The sequence below is a fragment of the Triticum urartu genome, chromosome 2 (assembly GCF_003073215.2).
Source record: "Triticum urartu cultivar G1812 chromosome 2, Tu2.1, whole genome shotgun sequence".
Lineage (NCBI taxonomy): Eukaryota > Viridiplantae > Streptophyta > Magnoliopsida > Poales > Poaceae > Triticum > Triticum urartu.
This window is the reverse complement of record NC_053023.1, coordinates 611,747,556-611,765,699: the sequence shown is the minus strand read 5'-3', so window position 1 is coordinate 611,765,699 and position 18,144 is coordinate 611,747,556. Positions and strand designations below refer to the sequence as shown.

At 44.0% G+C, this 18,144-nt stretch overlaps 1 protein-coding gene across 1 annotated transcript; it reads left to right on the top strand.

Moving 5' to 3' along the window:
* Positions 1-13,812: 13,812 nt before the first annotated feature.
* LOC125537503 lies at positions 13,813-14,679 on the top strand. The gene is made up of 2 exons (XM_048700826.1): positions 13,813-14,050; positions 14,162-14,679. Exons 1-2 carry the CDS (start codon positions 13,975-13,977, stop codon positions 14,677-14,679), a joined length of 594 nt encoding a protein of 197 aa, XP_048556783.1. The 5' UTR covers positions 13,813-13,974.
* The last annotated feature ends 3,465 nt before the right edge of the window (positions 14,680-18,144 follow it).

The window sequence follows — 18,144 nt, the reverse complement described above, 5'->3', positions numbered from 1 at the left end:
GTTTCTAGCTAGCGATGGAGCCGGAGGTGTGACCGCGTCCAAGGCTGTTGGTGGCCGTGTCGTCCACGTGCGGGCGTGACGGGAGCGCGGGCCAGGTATAGCGAGGGATGCGGGGCGTGGGCGAGTGGGAGCGCCGTGGGCACGGCGTGCGTGCGTGCGTGCGTGAGTATAAACTCTCGCCGATCCTCTGTGTATCGCTGGCCGGGTGTATTGAGTTTGTGCTCAAGGAAAAAGGACGCCGTTTGAGCGACGGTGGCGTACGTGCGCCAAGAAAATTTTCCTGTGTCCCTGTGTCCATCTTCCTCCTCTAGTCTTCTTCTTCCTCGAGAGTGGGGGGTGAGAGCTTAGTGAGACAGAGAGGTAGAGCTCCGGCGAGCAAGGAGGGAGACCGGCGGCAACAACATGGTACTCCTCCGTACAAGACCACTGCCTCGCCGCCCACGCAGACCTCGGACTTGCCCCTGAAGTTGTTGATAACCATGGTGAGATTGAACATCCGCGCGACGTGGTCCTCGAGGTCGGAGAATCCGTCCATGACCACGGAGAACTCCGGTCGCCGGGATGCCTCCAAGCCGACGAGACCCAGAGCAAGAACCCCAAAAAGTAGGCCGACTATACACAGAACGAAGAGCATGACTAGCATATCCATGGCAGTCACCGTACCCGTTGGCTGCTTGTTCCGGCTCTCCATCGATTGTTGTTCGTCGCTCCGGTCGTGACGTAGGAGCTTTGCGTCCATGGTGGTTCGATGTATCCACGCGCGCGGCTAGAGTGAGAGTTAATTAGAGATGCTTTCGTTTCTTGTCCTCGAGTACATTATGGTATATTATATATATAACCCAGACAGCCCGGATCGATCACGTTCGCGTGTGGAGTTCATGTAGGATTTGGAGGGGTCATGTCTTTTTAGGTTGAAAGGTTCGCGTTGGATTGGCAATTCGTTATCAACGGACAGCAATGACTATTCGAATGTTGGCTACAAATTTTATTCGCAGCTGTACGCCGAAACACCCTTGCCGGAAGGATGATCATATGTGGAAAAAACCAAACCAGGGGACTGTTAAGATTAACGTGGACGCATCATTTCATGCTGAAAATATGTCAGGAGCTTGCGGAGCTGTAGCCAGCGATGAGCACGGCAACTTTATTGCAGCGGCAACTTGGATATTACCACACGTATCATTCGTAGTAGCTGCAGAAATCAAGGCCATTCGAAGTGGAATAATCCTAGCGTCTAATATCGGATGTACCAAGATTATCATGGAATCTGATAGCATGAACGCTTTGGAGGTATTTGCGCATCCGGAAGCATATACGGGTCCTGATACTCCGATCATTACGGAAGCCACTATCTTAGCCTTGGAGTTTTCTGATATTACTTTTGTCCACTGTCACAGGGAAGCGAATCTAGTGGCGGATAGTTTAGCTAAGCATTGCTTTAGTTTAAATGCTTCAGATTATTGGGAGGGGGAGGCCCCTGACTTTATTCTTCCCCAGACTGTAAACAACATGGCTATTATTTGAGGATAAAAGTTTGATATGCTCAAAAAAAAAACCGCAAGATGATTAAGTTGTACATATCGATTTCAGAGAAGGTTATCAATCGATCGAGTTGTGCTTGTCCATAAACCTTGATCTAACTCTGTACTAAAATTTACCACCTTTGTGTTTGTGCATGTAGGCATATTAGCTTCCATTATTAATGGACCGCAATAGCTGGCGATCGGTCGCCAAGGATGGGTTTGCATCGAACGAGTTGGTTCACCAGCAAGGGATCGATCCAACGAGTTGGTTCGCCAGCAAGGGATCGAACCAGCAAACGAAAACGATCACCAGGAGAACCCCCTCTAGGGCGACACCAACCAGCCGACTTTTTTACTAGGCGTTGCGGCTTCCTTACACCTAACTACCACATCTCTAGATTTCATATATAGCAGACTGTTGACATATAATGTGCTTTCTAGTCTCTTCCATCAGATCGGTCTTTTGGTTGCATTGCCTAGAGCATGCACTTCTACATGGTAACAGAGCCAAGAGATCTTGAGTTTAAAATCCGGCTGGCGCAATTAAATTGCAGCCCACTTTTGGTCCACGTTTAGGCCCAAGAAAGCCACACGTGAGGAGGGGTGTTGACGTATAATGTGCTGCCTAGTCTCTTCCATCAGATCGGTCTTTTGGTTGCATTGGCTAGAGCATGCACTTCTACACAGACAACTAGAACACACACATAAAATGTCATCATATATAAGTCATGCATGACAGATTTTGAGGATTAAAACAAAACGTAATAAATCTGACATGGTACACCGAGAAAACATAGAAGAAAAGGGCAAAAAATGTATTTAAGCTTGCTGTGGTCCTATAATTTGAGTTGCCATGTCAACAAAGAAGAAGAAATGTCATGATTAAAAAAAGGCCATCTCTTAATAACAAAAAAAATCATCTCCTAATAATAAAAATGCCATCTTCAGAAACAACTTGACTTGTGAAAAAAAAGTTTAAATTGCCATGTGACATATTTCAAAAATTTATAAACTGCATGTTTGTTTTTTCTAGAAAATTGCCATGCGCAAGCTCACACCGCAGCTAGTGTGGTGCACAGGGGTGTTTTGGAGTAAATTACACGATAGTATCACATTTGGGGCGGTGGTGGCGGATTGATACCATTTTTTGTAATTTTTACATGTCAGTACTATGTTTGGGACTGCCTGTTACAAAATAGTCTAAACCGCGTATTGACGTTGTATCCGACCGTTAGGGCCCGCCTGTCAGGTGCCGATGTGGCATGTTCTTTTCAAAAAAGACCCTTACCTTTTATTTAATTACGCATCCATTCCTGGTTTGGTAAAAAGGGCCCTGCCAGGATTTTTTTAAAAAAAAACTACATGCGCGCCCAGCGCGATGCCAGGATTCAAACCGCGTATTGACGGTGTATCTGACCATTAGGGCCCGCCTGTCAGGTGCCGATGTGGCATGTTTTTTTTTCCAAAAAAGACCCTTACCTTTTATTTAATTACGCATCCATTCCTGGTTTGGTAAAAAGGGCCCTGCCAGGATTCAAACCGCGTATTGACGGTGTATCTGACCATTAGGGCCCGCCTGTCAGGTGCCGATGTGGCATGTTTTTTTTTCCAAAAAAGACCCTTACCTTTTATTTAATTACGCATCCATTCCTGGTTTGGTAAAAAGGGCCCTGCCAGGATTCAAACCGCGTATTGACGGTGTATCTGACCATTAGGGCCCGCCTGTCAGGTGCCGATGTGGCATGTTTTTTTTTCCAAAAAAGACCCTTACCTTTTATTTAATTACGCATCCATTCCTGGTTTGGTAAAAAGGGCCCTGCCAGGATTTTTTTAAAAAAAAAACTACACGCGCACCCAGCGCGATGCCAGGATTCGAACTAGCGATGGCGGGTTCGCAGCGCAACGCCACTGCCATTGCACCAGAGCACATTTCCTCTATCGGCGTGCACGCTTTTATGCTTTGGACCATTTCGTTTTTTCCCTGTACTTGTTTTTATTCCTGTTTTTTTTTTGCGTGTCTCTTTTGTCTTTTCTCAGATGGGTATTCTTCGGGCCGTACGCAGTGTGCGTATCATATATAGAAAAAGTTACACACATTGTGTATATAATGTATGTGTTGGATGAACATTTTTATAGTACGGAAAAATGTCATCATATATTTAAATGTTCATCTTATATTTCAATAAGATCATTGTATATTAAAATATGATACACTTTTGTAATATATGATGCAATGAACATTTTTTTAATTATATGATGTGATGACGTTTTTTAATATCATATAACCTTTTTCAGTATCGTATAACATTTAGTAAGAAAATTTTAATATACACATCTTTTTAATATATGATGAACTTTTTGTAAATAGGGAAACACAAACAAACATATATGTTCACACATTTTTCTTAATATATGGTGTACATTTTTGTATTTATGTTGAACAATTTTCTAATATACGATGCACATTTTTGTAATTTATGTTGAACATTTTCTTAATACATGATGAGTTATTTTATTTTATTTCTAAATTTATTATGATAACATTTTTTAATACATGTTATCAACTTTTTAATAATAGTGTGATTACAAAAATATAATAAATATATGAGTAAGTAAAAAAACTGTGTGTTGGGCATATAATTTTTGCAATAGTTGCGTATTTGAATAATATAATGAGGTTACACAATAATTGTGCATGCTTGTGGTCCTAGCGAAGACACATAAAATTTGGGCCGTGCATGTAATAGTATCTTCTAAAAAAGTCCACTTAATTCTTATTAAATGTTTAAATTAACGGAAATGTTAAAAATCGGACAAAAATGTAATAATATTATAATTAAAAAAAGAAAAATGAGTAATTAACGGAACGTATCCGCGATGGGCCCAACAGCCAGCCCAGCGTGTTCAAGATGCTATAAAAGAAAGCTCGCATCTTATACAGCACCTGCGAACAAGTGGCCTGGTGGTTTGCGTGCGTCGGCTCTCTCTGCGGGGTCGCAGGCTCGAATCCTGCTGGCCGCCATTTTACGTTTCATTTTTATATTTGTCCAGTTCGATGGAAAGTTTCAAACAAGTCCTAAAGAAAAATAAAGTCTCCCACAGGATCATTTTACCTGATTACATATAAAGTAAGTTTCAAACAAGTCCTAAAGAAAAATAAAGTCTCCCACAGGATCATTTTACCTGATTACATATAAAGTAAGTTTCAAACAAGTCCGAAAGAAAAATAAAGTCTCCCACAGGATCATTTTACCTGATTACATATAAAGTAAGGGGGGTTTTTGCAAAAGAATAGACCACGTCAGCACCCGACAAAGCGGGCCCCAACAGTCAGATACACTATTAGACATGGTTTAGACTATTTTGTAACAGACAGCCTCAAACATGGTATTGACATGTAAAAATTACGAAAAGTGGTATCAATCCGTCACCATCGCCCCAAATGTGGTACTATTGTGTAATTTACTCGGTGTTTTGAAAAGTAAGACACTCCCTGAATTTTATCTTATACTCCCTCCGTTTTAAAAAAGATGATCCAACTTTATGCTAAAATTAGTATAAAGTCGGGTGATCTATTTTGGAACAGAGGAAGTAGCAAACTAGTTTCAAAATTTGACGTGGCACCGGTCCTGCACCGAGATCCTCAAATATCCGGCGTTTGCCAGTTACTATTTCCGTCTCTAAATGGTGCAAGCCGTGTTGCATATGGCCATTGTGCCAAGCCAGACTGTGTATTGTAAACAGGAGTAAATTACATAGAAGTACCACAATTGGGGCATTGGAAGCAGATTGGTACCAAGATTGGTAATTTTTACGTGTCAGTACCAAGATTGGGGCGAGCCGTTGCAAAAAAGACTAAAAGTGCGTTTTATACGTATTGACAGAAAAGTTGACCGGTTGGGCCCGCCCGTCAGGCGCCACGCTGGCCAGTGCGCGCGTGCCCGCGTGCTGACTGCGCGCTGACTAGGACGAGGCCGGCTCGCATCGTTTAGGTCTCGTTGGTGCGACCGAGCCAGACCCCGACCCCGCTCTGCCCTCGCACCCTCGCCGGCGGCTGCCTCCCCGCTCGCCCCGCCGCCCGCCACAGCACGCCGCCGTAGCCTAGGATCGAAGTGCTTAGGCACTGTCACCTCCCCCGCGGCTGCTCCTCCCTCGCGCCCTCCTCTCCCCCCCGGCTGTTGTGCCTCCCTAGGCGACGATGGCCTCGGCGACTCCGGCAGGCGGCGATGGCCGGGGCGATGTGAGCGGCGGCGACCTTCCCCGCTTAGGCCTCGATGGCAGTGGCGGCTACTCCAGCTCGGAGTACAGTAGCGAGGACGAAGATTTTGCGGAGCCGGCGTTGTCGATGGAGCAGAGGCTGCAGTTGGCGCGAATTTGGGTGGCCAACCCTAGCACCGCCCATTAGTGGACTCATGGCTTCGGTGGTGTTCTGTAAGTGGTCAACTGTTCCATTCTTGCTCACTGAAATTGGAGATTAGGGTTAGGTTTCTACTGCCTGCATGTTTAGCACTCTAATAGCTAGTCCTAACTAGAGCAGAGAAGTATAGTGGATTACATTGTTATTTGTTAGTCCAAATTGTCAGAGCAGCATTATGTGTTACCTAACTGGACCAGAGCAGAGCATCATTAGTGGACAATTCTGTTAACTACTTATATGAAAATACAAAACATCAGTTTGTTGTGAGTTAAGTACCCACTCTGTAATTATGGTTGCATTGAGATAGTTGTTTACATTGTTTGATTTTGTAGTAATTATTTAGTTTATTCATATTGCAAGGCTAAATTAAACAAAGCTTTGTTTATATGTTAGCCTATCTGTTAAGCAAAAAAAAATATTAACCAATTTTGTCTGTTATTTCATTTTGCAGTTTGTATGATGACATTTTGGATGTTAGGTTCCACTTTGATGCTTCAGAAATGTTTGAGCTGAAGCTCTGCAGTTCAGATGTGACATACATGAATATGATTGCAGTGATGGAAACCCAAGGATTTAGTGAATATGATCTGTTGTTTCACATTGAGAATCTAGATTTAGGGGAGAAAGGATTGGAGATGGTAGAGAGTAATGCTGAGTTGCAACTAGTAAAGAGGCAGGTTGAGGAGTGTAAGGTTTTAAATTTGTTAGTGAGAGCATGTCCACCTCCTTGCAGCCAGTTTGAGAGGCAAGATTTATCCACTGTTCCACCTCTTTGCAGCCAGTTTGAGAGGCAAGAATTATCCACTGTTGTGTATGAAGAGCCTGTGTTATATGATCTCAGTGAGCCACCCATCTATGTTGTTGATGAAGAAGGAGTTGCCTTTGAAAGTCAGAGTAGCAGCTTCAGTGTAGCTCATGGTACTGGTGTTTGCACACAAGAGAGCAAGAATGTAAAAGGAAAACTGAAAGCTGTGTTGGAAATAGAAAAGGAAGAGGGATATGATGGCAGTGGTGGTTCTGATTGTGAAGGTGAAGATGACAGTGATGTAAACCCTTTTTATATGGGTGATGCTGGTGATATAGAGATGGAGGAGGGAAAGAAACAGAGAGAGTATGATGAAATAGAAGAGGAAGAAACAGATGATGAAGAATCTGAGGTGGAAGAAGTGGTGCATTATGAGGGTGACACAGAGGTTGAGGAACCTTTCCAAATGGATGAAGATGAGAAAGTTGTTTCACAGGATGAAGAAACTGTAATTGTACAGGAAGAGAAGAAGAAGAAGAAACAGAAGCTTCCAGTTAGGAAAGGGCCTACAACAAGGACACATTCAAGTGTAGTTCAAGAGGAGGAACCTGATTTCAAACCTTCATCTGATGAAGAAGAGAAAGGATTGTTGAAGGAGGCTGATGATGATGGTTATGAGCCATTGTCATTTGTACTGCCAAAGAAAAGGAAGAGCAGGGCAAAGCAGAGGCCTCCTAGAAAATGGTACAATGAGAAGATGGAGGCACCACATGAGCAATTATGTCTAAAGATGTGTTTCTTGGATCAACATCAATTCAGAGAGGCTTTGTTGAACTTACACATCACTCAAGGCAGAAACTTCAGATATCATAGGAACTCAGATCAAAGAATAATTGTAGAATGCAACCAAAAACATTGCAACTTCTTTATGGTGGCAGCAGTTATAAAAGGTGAAACTACTTTTGTAATTAAGAAGATGAGAATTAAGCACACTTGCCCTATTAGTACAGAGACAACAAGGGTAAGTGCCAAGTGGCTTGCACAGAAGTATGAGTCACTGTTCAGATCTGATCTAACAACTGGCATTCAGACTTTGATTGATGCCTGCATGGAGAAGTATGGTGTGGATGTGCCCAAGTCAATGGCATATAGGGCAAAGAACCTAGCTATTGATGCTGTGCTAGGAGACCACAAGAAGCAATACCCTAGGTTGAAAGACTATGCTCAGACAGTGATGGATACAAACCCTGGGAGTAGAGTAGTTGTCACTACTGTAACTCCAACACCCAATGCAAAAATCCCCCATCCAGGTCCAAGATTTCATGCTATGTTCCATTGCATCAATGGAGCAAGGGAGGGGTTTCTCAAGGGGTGCAGACCATTCATTGGTTAGTTTGTTCACCTTGTGCATTAGTTACATATTGTTTCATCTTGAAATGCATTTGAATGTTCTAAATATTGAATTTGCTTGCTCATTTAGGTGTTGATGGGTGCTTCATTAAGTTAACTACTGGTGCTCAACTACTTGCTGCCACTGGTAGAGATGGCAACAACAATATATACCCACTAGCATTTGGTATTGTTGGGCAAGAGGACAAAGCTAATTGGTGTTGGTTTCTACACCAACTTAAAATCTGCCTAGGAGGAGAAGAGGGACAGTTTGGTCCATATACAATAATGTCAGATAGGCAAAAGGTATGTGCTTGCATCTTATGTCCTTGTTCCTATAAGGTTGTTTTGTGCTAGATATTAGCTTAGCTAGTTTAATTGTGTGTCCCAGGGCCTACTATATGCAGTGAATGCTGTCTTTCCTAAGTGCAACCAAAGGTTCTGCCTTAGGCATATCTATGCAAACTTCCAAACTGCTGGGTTTAGGGGGGAAGATCTGAAGAAGTGTATGGATAATGCTGCCTATGCATATAGTGAACACAAATTTAACATTGCAATGAATGACCTTAGAGCTGAATGTAAGGAAGCTTGGGAGTGGCTTTGTCAAATACCCAAGAAAACATGGGCAAGGCATGCATTTAACACAAACTCCAAGACTAACCTTGTAGTCAACAATTTGTCTGAGGTGTTCAACAAGTATGTCCTAGATGTTAGGAAGAAACCAATTAGGACAATGTGTGACGGAATAAAGGATAAGCAGATGATGAGGTGGCATAGGAATAGGGAGAGTGCAAAGACATCTAGATGGGACATAACACCCCATTATAGTGAGAAGCTAGAGTTTGAGAAGGAGAGGGCCCAATATTGCAAACCAATTCAAGCTGGTGTGGACTTATGGCAAGTTACAAGTGGGCAGCAAACCCATGCTGTTAACTTGCAAGTGCACACATGTGGGTGCAGAAAATGGGACCTCAGTGGCATCCCATGTAACCATGCCATCTCAGCAATAAACAAGGGCAAAAGAAAACCAGAGGATTATGTCAGCAAGTTCCCCAAGAAAGAATTTTATGTGGCAGCTTATGAACCAATGATCTATCCAGTTCCTGGTGAGCATGACTGGACAAGGACCCCTGGTCCTGACATTGACCCACCTGCATTTAAAGTGAAGAGAGGAAGAAAGAAAGAGAAAAGGATCAAGGGGAAATTTGAAGTTCCAAAGCCTAAGGACACATCCAGAATGGGGACTATAACATGTGGCAATTGTGGACTACAAGGACATAGGTACACTAGCTGCATGAAGCAGTTGAAGCCTGAGCTGGCTTTGAGGAAGAACAAACATGTGGTAATCCTCTTATAAGTAGTAACATATTTTCCTTCTTGTACATTCCATTTTTAAGTACTAACTCATTTTCCTTCTTGTTTATGCAAGCCTCTTGCAAGGAATCCCAATGCTGGTGCTACTGCTACTACACCAGCAGCAAGAACTTCTCAACCAGCTCCTACAACAACACCAACAGCTGGAACTGGAGGTGCTGGGAGAGGTGCTGGGACAGGAGCTGGGAGAGGAGCTGGTAGAGGTGCTGGGAGAGGTGCTGCAGGTGCAGGTGCTGGGAGAGGTGCTGGTAGAGGTGCTGGGAGAGGGAGAGGTACATTCTCTGCCCCAAGGCAATCTGGTCCATCCACATCTACTGCTGGGACAGGTGCTGGTGTTACACATAGTGGATGGAGGAGGTACTTCTATGCAAGTGGCAACTAGATACTTCATGTGTGTGTTCTTGCATCCTATGATACAATGGTGATCTTGCTTTGATGATGTACTTTAAGAATCAATGCCATGTATGGCTTTTGTTCATGTGGATGCATATTATTGGATATCTTCATGTGATATGTTGCTGAGTACTCAATATATTATTGGATATATTGCTGGAGTTATTGATATTTTGGAGTTATTGATGAGTACTCATTATATTGGATATCTTCATAGTGTGTATGTTCTTTTTATGATTCATATGTTGATGAGTACTCAAAATGGAGTTATTGATATGCTGGATATATTAATGGAGTTATTGATATGTTGTGTATGCTGAAAATGTTCTTTATATGATTGATATGTTGATCCTATTGATATGTTGTATAAAGCGATCATTTTGGGTTTTGGTGGCTCGGGGTCGACGAAACCACCTAAAGCCATCATTTTGGGTTTTGATGGCTCGGGGTCGACGGAACCACCTAAAGCCATCAACTAGGGTCTAGGGTGGCTCGGGGTCGACGAAACCACCTAAAGCCATCAACTAGGGTCTAGGCTGGCTCGGGGTCGACGGAACCACCTAAAGCCATCATTTTGGGTTTTGGTGGCTCGGGGTGGACGGAACCACCTAAAGCCATCAACTAGGGTCTAGGGTGGCTCGGGGTCGACGAAACCACCTAAAGCGATCATTTTGGGTTTTGGTGGCTCGGGGTCGACGGAACCACCTAAAGCCATCAACTAGGGTCTAGGGTGACTCGGGGTCGACGAAACCACCCAAAGCCATAAACTAGGGTCTACGGTGGCTCGGGGTCGACGAAACCACCTAAAGCTATCATTTTGGGTTTTTGTGGCTCGTGGTCGACGAAACCACCTAAAGCCATCAACTAGGGTCTACGGTGGCTCGGGGTCAACGAAACCACCTAAAGCCATCAATTAGGGTCTACGGTGGCTCGGGGTCGACGAAACCACCTAAAGCGATCATTTTGGGTTTTTGTGGCTCGGGGTCGACGAAACCACCTAAATCCATCAACTAGGGTCTAGGGTGGCTCGGGGTCGACGAAACCACCTAAAGCCATCAACTAGGGTCTACGGTGGCTCGGGGTCGACGAAACCACCTAAAGCGATCATTTTGGGTTTTTGTGGCTCGGGGTCGGCGGAACCACCTAAAGCCATCAACTAGGGTCTACGGTGGCTCGGGGTCGACGAAACCACCTAAAGCCATCAACTAGGGTCTACGGTGGCTCGGGGTCGATGAAACCACCTAAAGCGATCAACTAGGGTCTACGGTGGCTCGGAGTCGACGAAACCACCTAAAGCATCACTGTACCATAACAAACTATTCCTTTTGCAAATGCATTTAAGCATTTAAGAATCACTCTAACATATTACCTATATGCATTTAAGAAGCATTTAACCATCAGAATAACATAAGCATCAGTATGTAAACATTTTCAGTCTAACATAAGCATCACTGGAGTTCACATTACATAGTGGAGTTCAAATGCACAATCCATCCTTTTCTCACAAAAGGATGAATAGCATATTACTAGGTAGATAAACAGCCAGAGTTCACAATTAGTACTAGAACCATACATTACACAACCATAATTCTAAGTTACTAGGTCATTGCACAGCCATCCTTCCCAAAAGGTCTACAATGCCCACTAATCTCAATTCATCTTGTTCAGTTCTCCAAGATGGCCTGGATCCCCTTGATCTTCTCCTTCAATTTCTCCTCTGCCTTCATGAGCTCAGTTATCTTAAACTCTTGCATCTGCTTCTCTTCATTATAGTTTTCCTTGAGCTTTAGCAGATCAGCAACCTGGAACTTCAACTCTAGCTTCTCTTGGGTGAGCTTCTCCTCAAACTTTGTGAACTCTGCATTCTTCAACTCCAAATTCATCCTAGCCTCACTCAGCAATTCCTTCTCTTTCATATTCTTTAACTTGAAGTTTTGGATGGCAATTGCTTGAGCACTTGTCAGGTTGCACATGATTTCATACTTCTGTTGAAGCTTCTCTGTAGCTACATCTTCCTTTGCCATTTCTGCATTCTTACGAGCCACCAATTCAGCTCTGCATTCGTGCTGATATGTGACAGCTGACTGCAGATAACTAAAATCCACAACCCTATCCTGCTGAAAGTCCACAAGTTGATGCACATCTTTCACTAACTTGTCATAATCTGCATCCAGCTTCTTCTTTTCTTCTGTCAAATGGTGAATAGTTAAAGCACTTTGAAGATTATCATTCACCCTAGCAGACTTGCTCTCTTCAACCATTGACCAAAGCTTCAGCAATGCATTCTCCATTTTTGGGGGCCACTGCTCATCAACCCACTGAACAAACCCACAATTCTGACCTTCCTGGAAAAATAACAAGGCAAAATTTAGTACAATATAACTACTATGAGTAGTAAGCAACAGTTAGTTCATGCCAGTAGCTAATGTTGGTACTGACCAACACTGAATTTGCACAGCCATGTGCTAAGCAAGAGGGTGATCAGTATATAATTAGCAGAGTAACACTCCATTCAACTTTGCATAATAACCAACTTACAATTGGCCATTAATATAATGGAATCCTACAATCTGCACTACCACTCTAGCAGTGAACTACTTTGCCATATATCACTAACAAATGGAACATAGAAATCACTGAATGAAGAGTTATCAAACCAGACTACATTAGCCTAGCTAAATACACTACATTAGCCTACAGGAACAAACTAGCTAATGACAGTACCTACTGTCAGCAGTAAGCAACAGTTACTTATTAAGAGTCACACATCAGCTAATGGAGGGGCTAATGTGAGTACTAAGCAACATTGCATACAAGCATAAATAAATAGCATGTGCACACAACAGAGCATTCATGTGCACACAACAGAGCATGCTTGAGCCTATATTTAGCCTAAATGCACTCCACTGACCATAATATTCACCATTCCTACAATGAGAACTACAGTATGGCATATATGACTAACAAAATTACCATACACATAACTGAATCACAATTGGCAAACAAGACTCTGTCACTTCCAATGAACATATTCTGTGCATAATCAATAAGGCAAGAAAAATACCGACTCTGCACATGCTAAGAACCTTCTCCCAGTCATTGTTCCTTCAAATGCAACAAGCCTCTCTGATGGCTTCCCATGCTTCTCGCACAACACTATCAGATCTAGCTCAAGACCCTTGTAATCCGGGTCCTTAAGAGAGAAAGGCACCTGCCCAAGCAAAATCCAAGTTAGCATCATGTGCAGAGGACGAGGACAAAGCAAATCAAACGAAATCCTCACACCAAAGACCACCTACACAGAAAAATCCCCAAAATTTCCTAAACCTAGCCCTAACCCTAGCTCCAATGGAGTAATTGACCTGGTTGAGCCCATCGGTGGAGGCTTGAGTTGTCGTCGCTGCTCTCGTCTTCAAAAACCATGGCTGCGGCAGCTTCGTGTGGCGGCCGGCGGGGGCGGGCGCAGGCGGCGGCGAGGCAGAGAGAAGGAAGAAGAACGCGGAGCAGAGCGGGGGGAGTGAGCGGGGTGTGGCTCGACCGCACCAGCCGCGCCCTAAATGGCTCGACCCAGGCTCGTCCGAGTCAGCGCGCGGGCACGCGCGCACTGGCCAGCGTGGCGCCTGACGGGCGGGCCCAACCGGTCAGCTTTTCTGTCAATACGTATAAAACGCACTTTTAGTCTTTTTTGCAACGGCTCGCCCCAATCTTGATACTGACACGTAAAAATTACCAATCTGTTTCCAATGACTCAATTGTGATACTTCTATGTAATTTACTCTGTAAACAGATTTTGTAGAAAAAGATCATTTGGAATCCCAGAACCACTGATGTGCAGCCGGGCGGACGCTGCCGTGGCCGGCGCCCATGTGCGTCGGCGTCTAGCGTTAGTTTCTGCCACACGCAGTTCGAGTGCGCAGAGAGATCGATGGTACGAGTTTTTTTTTTTTTTGCTGCGGGGATTATTACGAGTTTGATTGAGACAAAATATGAGGTCTCCAATTGTAACCCAACTCTTGCACGTACACGCACCTCCATAATATTTTTTTTTTGTATATATACAAGGCGGTCGCTGGCTCCTGCAATATAAGTTGATCTGCTTGGGGGGACAGATCGGCCTCAACAATCAATCAAGCATGGAGAAAGAATTGACCCATGTTCACTGGGGAGAGGTTTTCTGGTTTAGCTGGTTTTCCTTCGTGATTGGAGTTGGTACGGTTCCCCCCCTTCTCCTTCGCAGCATCTTTTTTGCATCTGTAAATAATCATCAATATGGTTCCAGGTTTCTGTGTTTTTCGCTTTACAAGCTTTGAAATCGAACAGGTGCAGGCGTGCTCCTGCTCGCCCTCATCAACGCGTTCAGGAGTTCTTACTGGGACGTCTACTCCCTCGAGCTCACCGGCATCGACGGCCGCGGCCAGCCCGCGGGGCTCAGCGCCCTGGCGTTCAACGTGACCCTGCACGTGGAGAACAGGCGGCCGAAGTGGGTGGACAACAGCTTCAGCGATGGGAAGGTGGTGGTGTCCTACGCGGGCGTCGCTGTAGCGGAGGGCCGTGTGCCGGGCTTCAGGGTCGGAGCGAAGAGCGCGGCGGAGGTGGAGGCGGTGGCGCTGGGCGGCAAAGCTGCAGGCGTGGCGGACGCCGTGAGGAGGCGCGTGGAGGCGGAGCTGCGCTGGGACTCCGCGGAGTTCGAGGTGGAGGCCAAGCTGTTCCGCAGCGGCGTCGGACAGCAAGGCGGCCCCGTCGTGCTGTGGTGCAAGGTTGCATCGCGGGTGCTGCATCAGCCGTCACGGTGCAGGGCCTTCACCGACTTCATGACTAGGGCTGACGAGGAGTTTTGACTTGTCTGTACGTGCGTGCAGCACGAATTCACAGCTTATGCGTCTGGGCTGTTTTTTTTTCATATTTTTCTTTGAGAAAAGTATGTTCTTGTCCCTCAAGTTTCTAAAAGTATAGACTTGGTTCCTTAAGATTTTTAGGTATATATTTAGTCCTTCAAGTGTCAAAACCGGATAAGTTTAACTCAAAACCAGAGTTTGGTCACTTACCAGGGTTTGACCATGTTGACCAGGTTTGATCATGAACAGTAAATCTAAAAAAAAGCAAAAAAATAAAAAATCTGAAATTTTGTGACAGCATGCTTGGGCGCGCTTGGTGCGTGTAAATTGTTGTGGTCAAATAACATCCGAGGAACTCTAGCAAAAAAAGACAAAATTTACCTTTTTTTAGCTAAAATTAGTTTTTGTTTTTGCCACGAGCTCCTCGGATGTTGAAACACCACACAAATTTTCATGCACCCAAGCATCTTGGTTGCCACAAAATTTTGGAGTTTTTTTTAAAAAAAAAATTGAATTTACGGTTCATCAATCAAACCCGGCCAATGTGCTTAAAATCTGGTTTTGGACCAAACTTATCCGGTTTTGAGACTTGAAGGACCAAATGTATATCAAAAAATCTTCAGGGACCAAGTCTATACTTTTGGAAAACTTGGGGGGTCAAAAACATACTTTTCTCTTTTTCTTTAGGGGTACATGGGGTGCTTTATTTAGATAAAACAGCTCCAACATCTGCTACGAGGCTTGTTACAAGAAAACTACTCTCTTTGTCCCATAACATAAGACATTTTTGACAATAATACATTTTTTGACAATACACTAGAGTCAAAAGCATCTTACATTAGTCAAAAAACATCTAAAATTAACGTCTTACTATATGACAGATGGGGCCCGCCACAGGTTGATGTGGCACCACTTAACGTCTCAGATTTAACGGCGACGTTTGGTAATGTGTGGCCCTACTGGGTCCACCTGTCATTGGAAGGAGAAAAGGAAAAAAAATTGGTTTCAGTCTGACTGGCAGGCCCCATCTATAATAAATACGCTTAACCGAGCTAAAGGTCCTGGTCAATGTTATTTGCAAAAATATTACTGTAGACATAATGTTTTCTGCCCAAAAGAAAATGTAAACTTGTGTTTTCTACTAATCTAGCCTTCAATGTGATGGTTTTGTACAATTTACTCCCACGCCGAATAAGTGGCCCAAAAAGCGGTGCAAAGGGGATAAGCCGTCAGGAGAGGGGCCACGGGTCCATTCAATGACGCGCCTCAGGTATACGTGGACATAAGTCGGGTCGGGCCTTATAAAGCCCGTAGCAAAAAACATAGGCTCGGGCCCGGCCGCCAGGCCTAGATTTCAAGCCCATAAAAGCCCGTCGGGCCTCGGTCCAGGCCTCTTCCCTAAAACGCAAATATGCCAAGCCCAAGCCCAAGCCTAGCCCGGCCTTCGAGCTCAAAACTTAGGCCTAGGTCGGGTTTTTCATGGCCAAGTATAGCCTCAGGTAGGAGGTGACCAGCGAAAGCTGTGGCTGGTCGCCCGTCTGAAACCATTACCCATTCCGGATTGGTTTCCATGCACTTCTTTCACAGGACCTTTTTAAGTTGGATTTTTCCTTCTGAAATGCACTTTGTAGGCAGGTGTATTATCAACTCTCCCTGTAGTGATTTGCAGCGAAGAATGTAAACGTTTTAGATCACTACTTTATTATCACATATGGCTGAGCATTTGACCTACATGTTATTGATTTCAGATTTGAGATTAAGTTCCCGTCCAAAAGGAAATAGACAACTGAAACTTACGGGGCATCTCCGACATTTGACACTTTGAGCCTTCAGATCACGCTCTAGACAACCTCGATTGCACGGGATCGTTTCACGGTGGCGCCACGCAATGTCATCCTCGGCAAGGGGCAATTTTGTATTTTCGCTAGATGCCACCCACTCACAGCACTCTCTCAATCCCATTTTTCTTCTCCTTTCCGATCCCCTCCGCCGCCACCAACAGGCGCGGCTCCGTCTCGCCTCACTCTACTAATTCTCCCTTTCCTCTCCAGTCTCCACCTGCAAAACCATGCAGGATGTGCGCTACTCCTCTACCAGCCTGTAACGTCAACAAAAAATTAGCATGCACACTCTCCTCCAGTGGAATACAAACAAGAGTTGGCTCCGGACTGCAATTCGTGGGACAAAAATACCATGATTTGTCCATCATCTCCTCCTAGAATAGCAAAGACACTACTATGAGATTCCGGCGAACAAAATTTCTATTACTGTATTACAATAGCACTACTCTGAGATTCAGGAACAGAGATGGTCTGTTTATTTGACACAAGATTAAGCCTTCAGATTCATAATGCAAACTGCATATGCAGGGGTTGGGCAAATCTGGGGCCGGTCGAGACAGCTGCTTTATTCTTTCAGTGATGATGGCTGTCCAGAAGAAAGCCTATCCGACCTTGCCTTGTTAGCTCGCTCCACGTAATCTTGATGAGAGTCATGCTTTGCCCCTGCAATTGATGAGATATATTGCAATCAAGTAAGTTGTCGAGTACCAAAAGGAGTAAATGAAAAATGTACTAGCATCCTGGTTGGTCTATATAACTACAAAAAATGCTTTGAAGCAGGCAGAATAATGATCTGATGGCCAAAGCATCATTCGGAAGATCAAGTTGGATTGTAAATCATACTCCCACCTGATGTTTTAGTGGTGATGAATGCAGAAAATCAACCTAAAAATATAGAGGCATGTGTGCCATGATGCTATGAATTCAAAGCTATACCAATATCACGGGACAGGTAAGCATCAAATAGCTATAGTATCAACTGAAGGCTTTTAATTCCCCTGTTTACACCTAACACCGTGTAAACACAGTACACACAAGTTCATCGCCATGATGGTAAACTTCATTCAGCAATAACTATAAAAATGACCAGTTGCAGTGAGTACATGGAAATCAAACCTATAACAGGTTTTCCTATTTAAACATTGATCGTGCCTTCAGAATGCGCTAGAAACTAAGCAATTGTCAGAAACTGAAAACATAAAAGAAGTCACACACATATAGACCTGGATCAAAATTGATGAAATTGGGGACAGTTTATCATCCTCAATGGAGACTTTATTCGCTATATTCGTACCTACTCCCTCCGCCCCACAATATAAGCTCACGCCACAGATGCCCCCTCCCCCCAAAAAAAAAATGTTTGAGACCAGGCTAAGGAATGTAGTCTTAAAGTATTTACCAAGACAAAGAAAACAATATATGCAATAATGGCAACCAGAAAGCAAAGCATGTAACTCACTTCTTATATTGTTCCAACATATACTAATACTCAAAATATGGCACCAATAGTGCATCGTCACTGTGCCTACCACCTAAATATACAAGGGCTGAGCCTGTCAAACAAATAAGTCGGACATAACGCACTACATGTTCTAAAAAATAATCCACACATGTAAACATCTTTGCG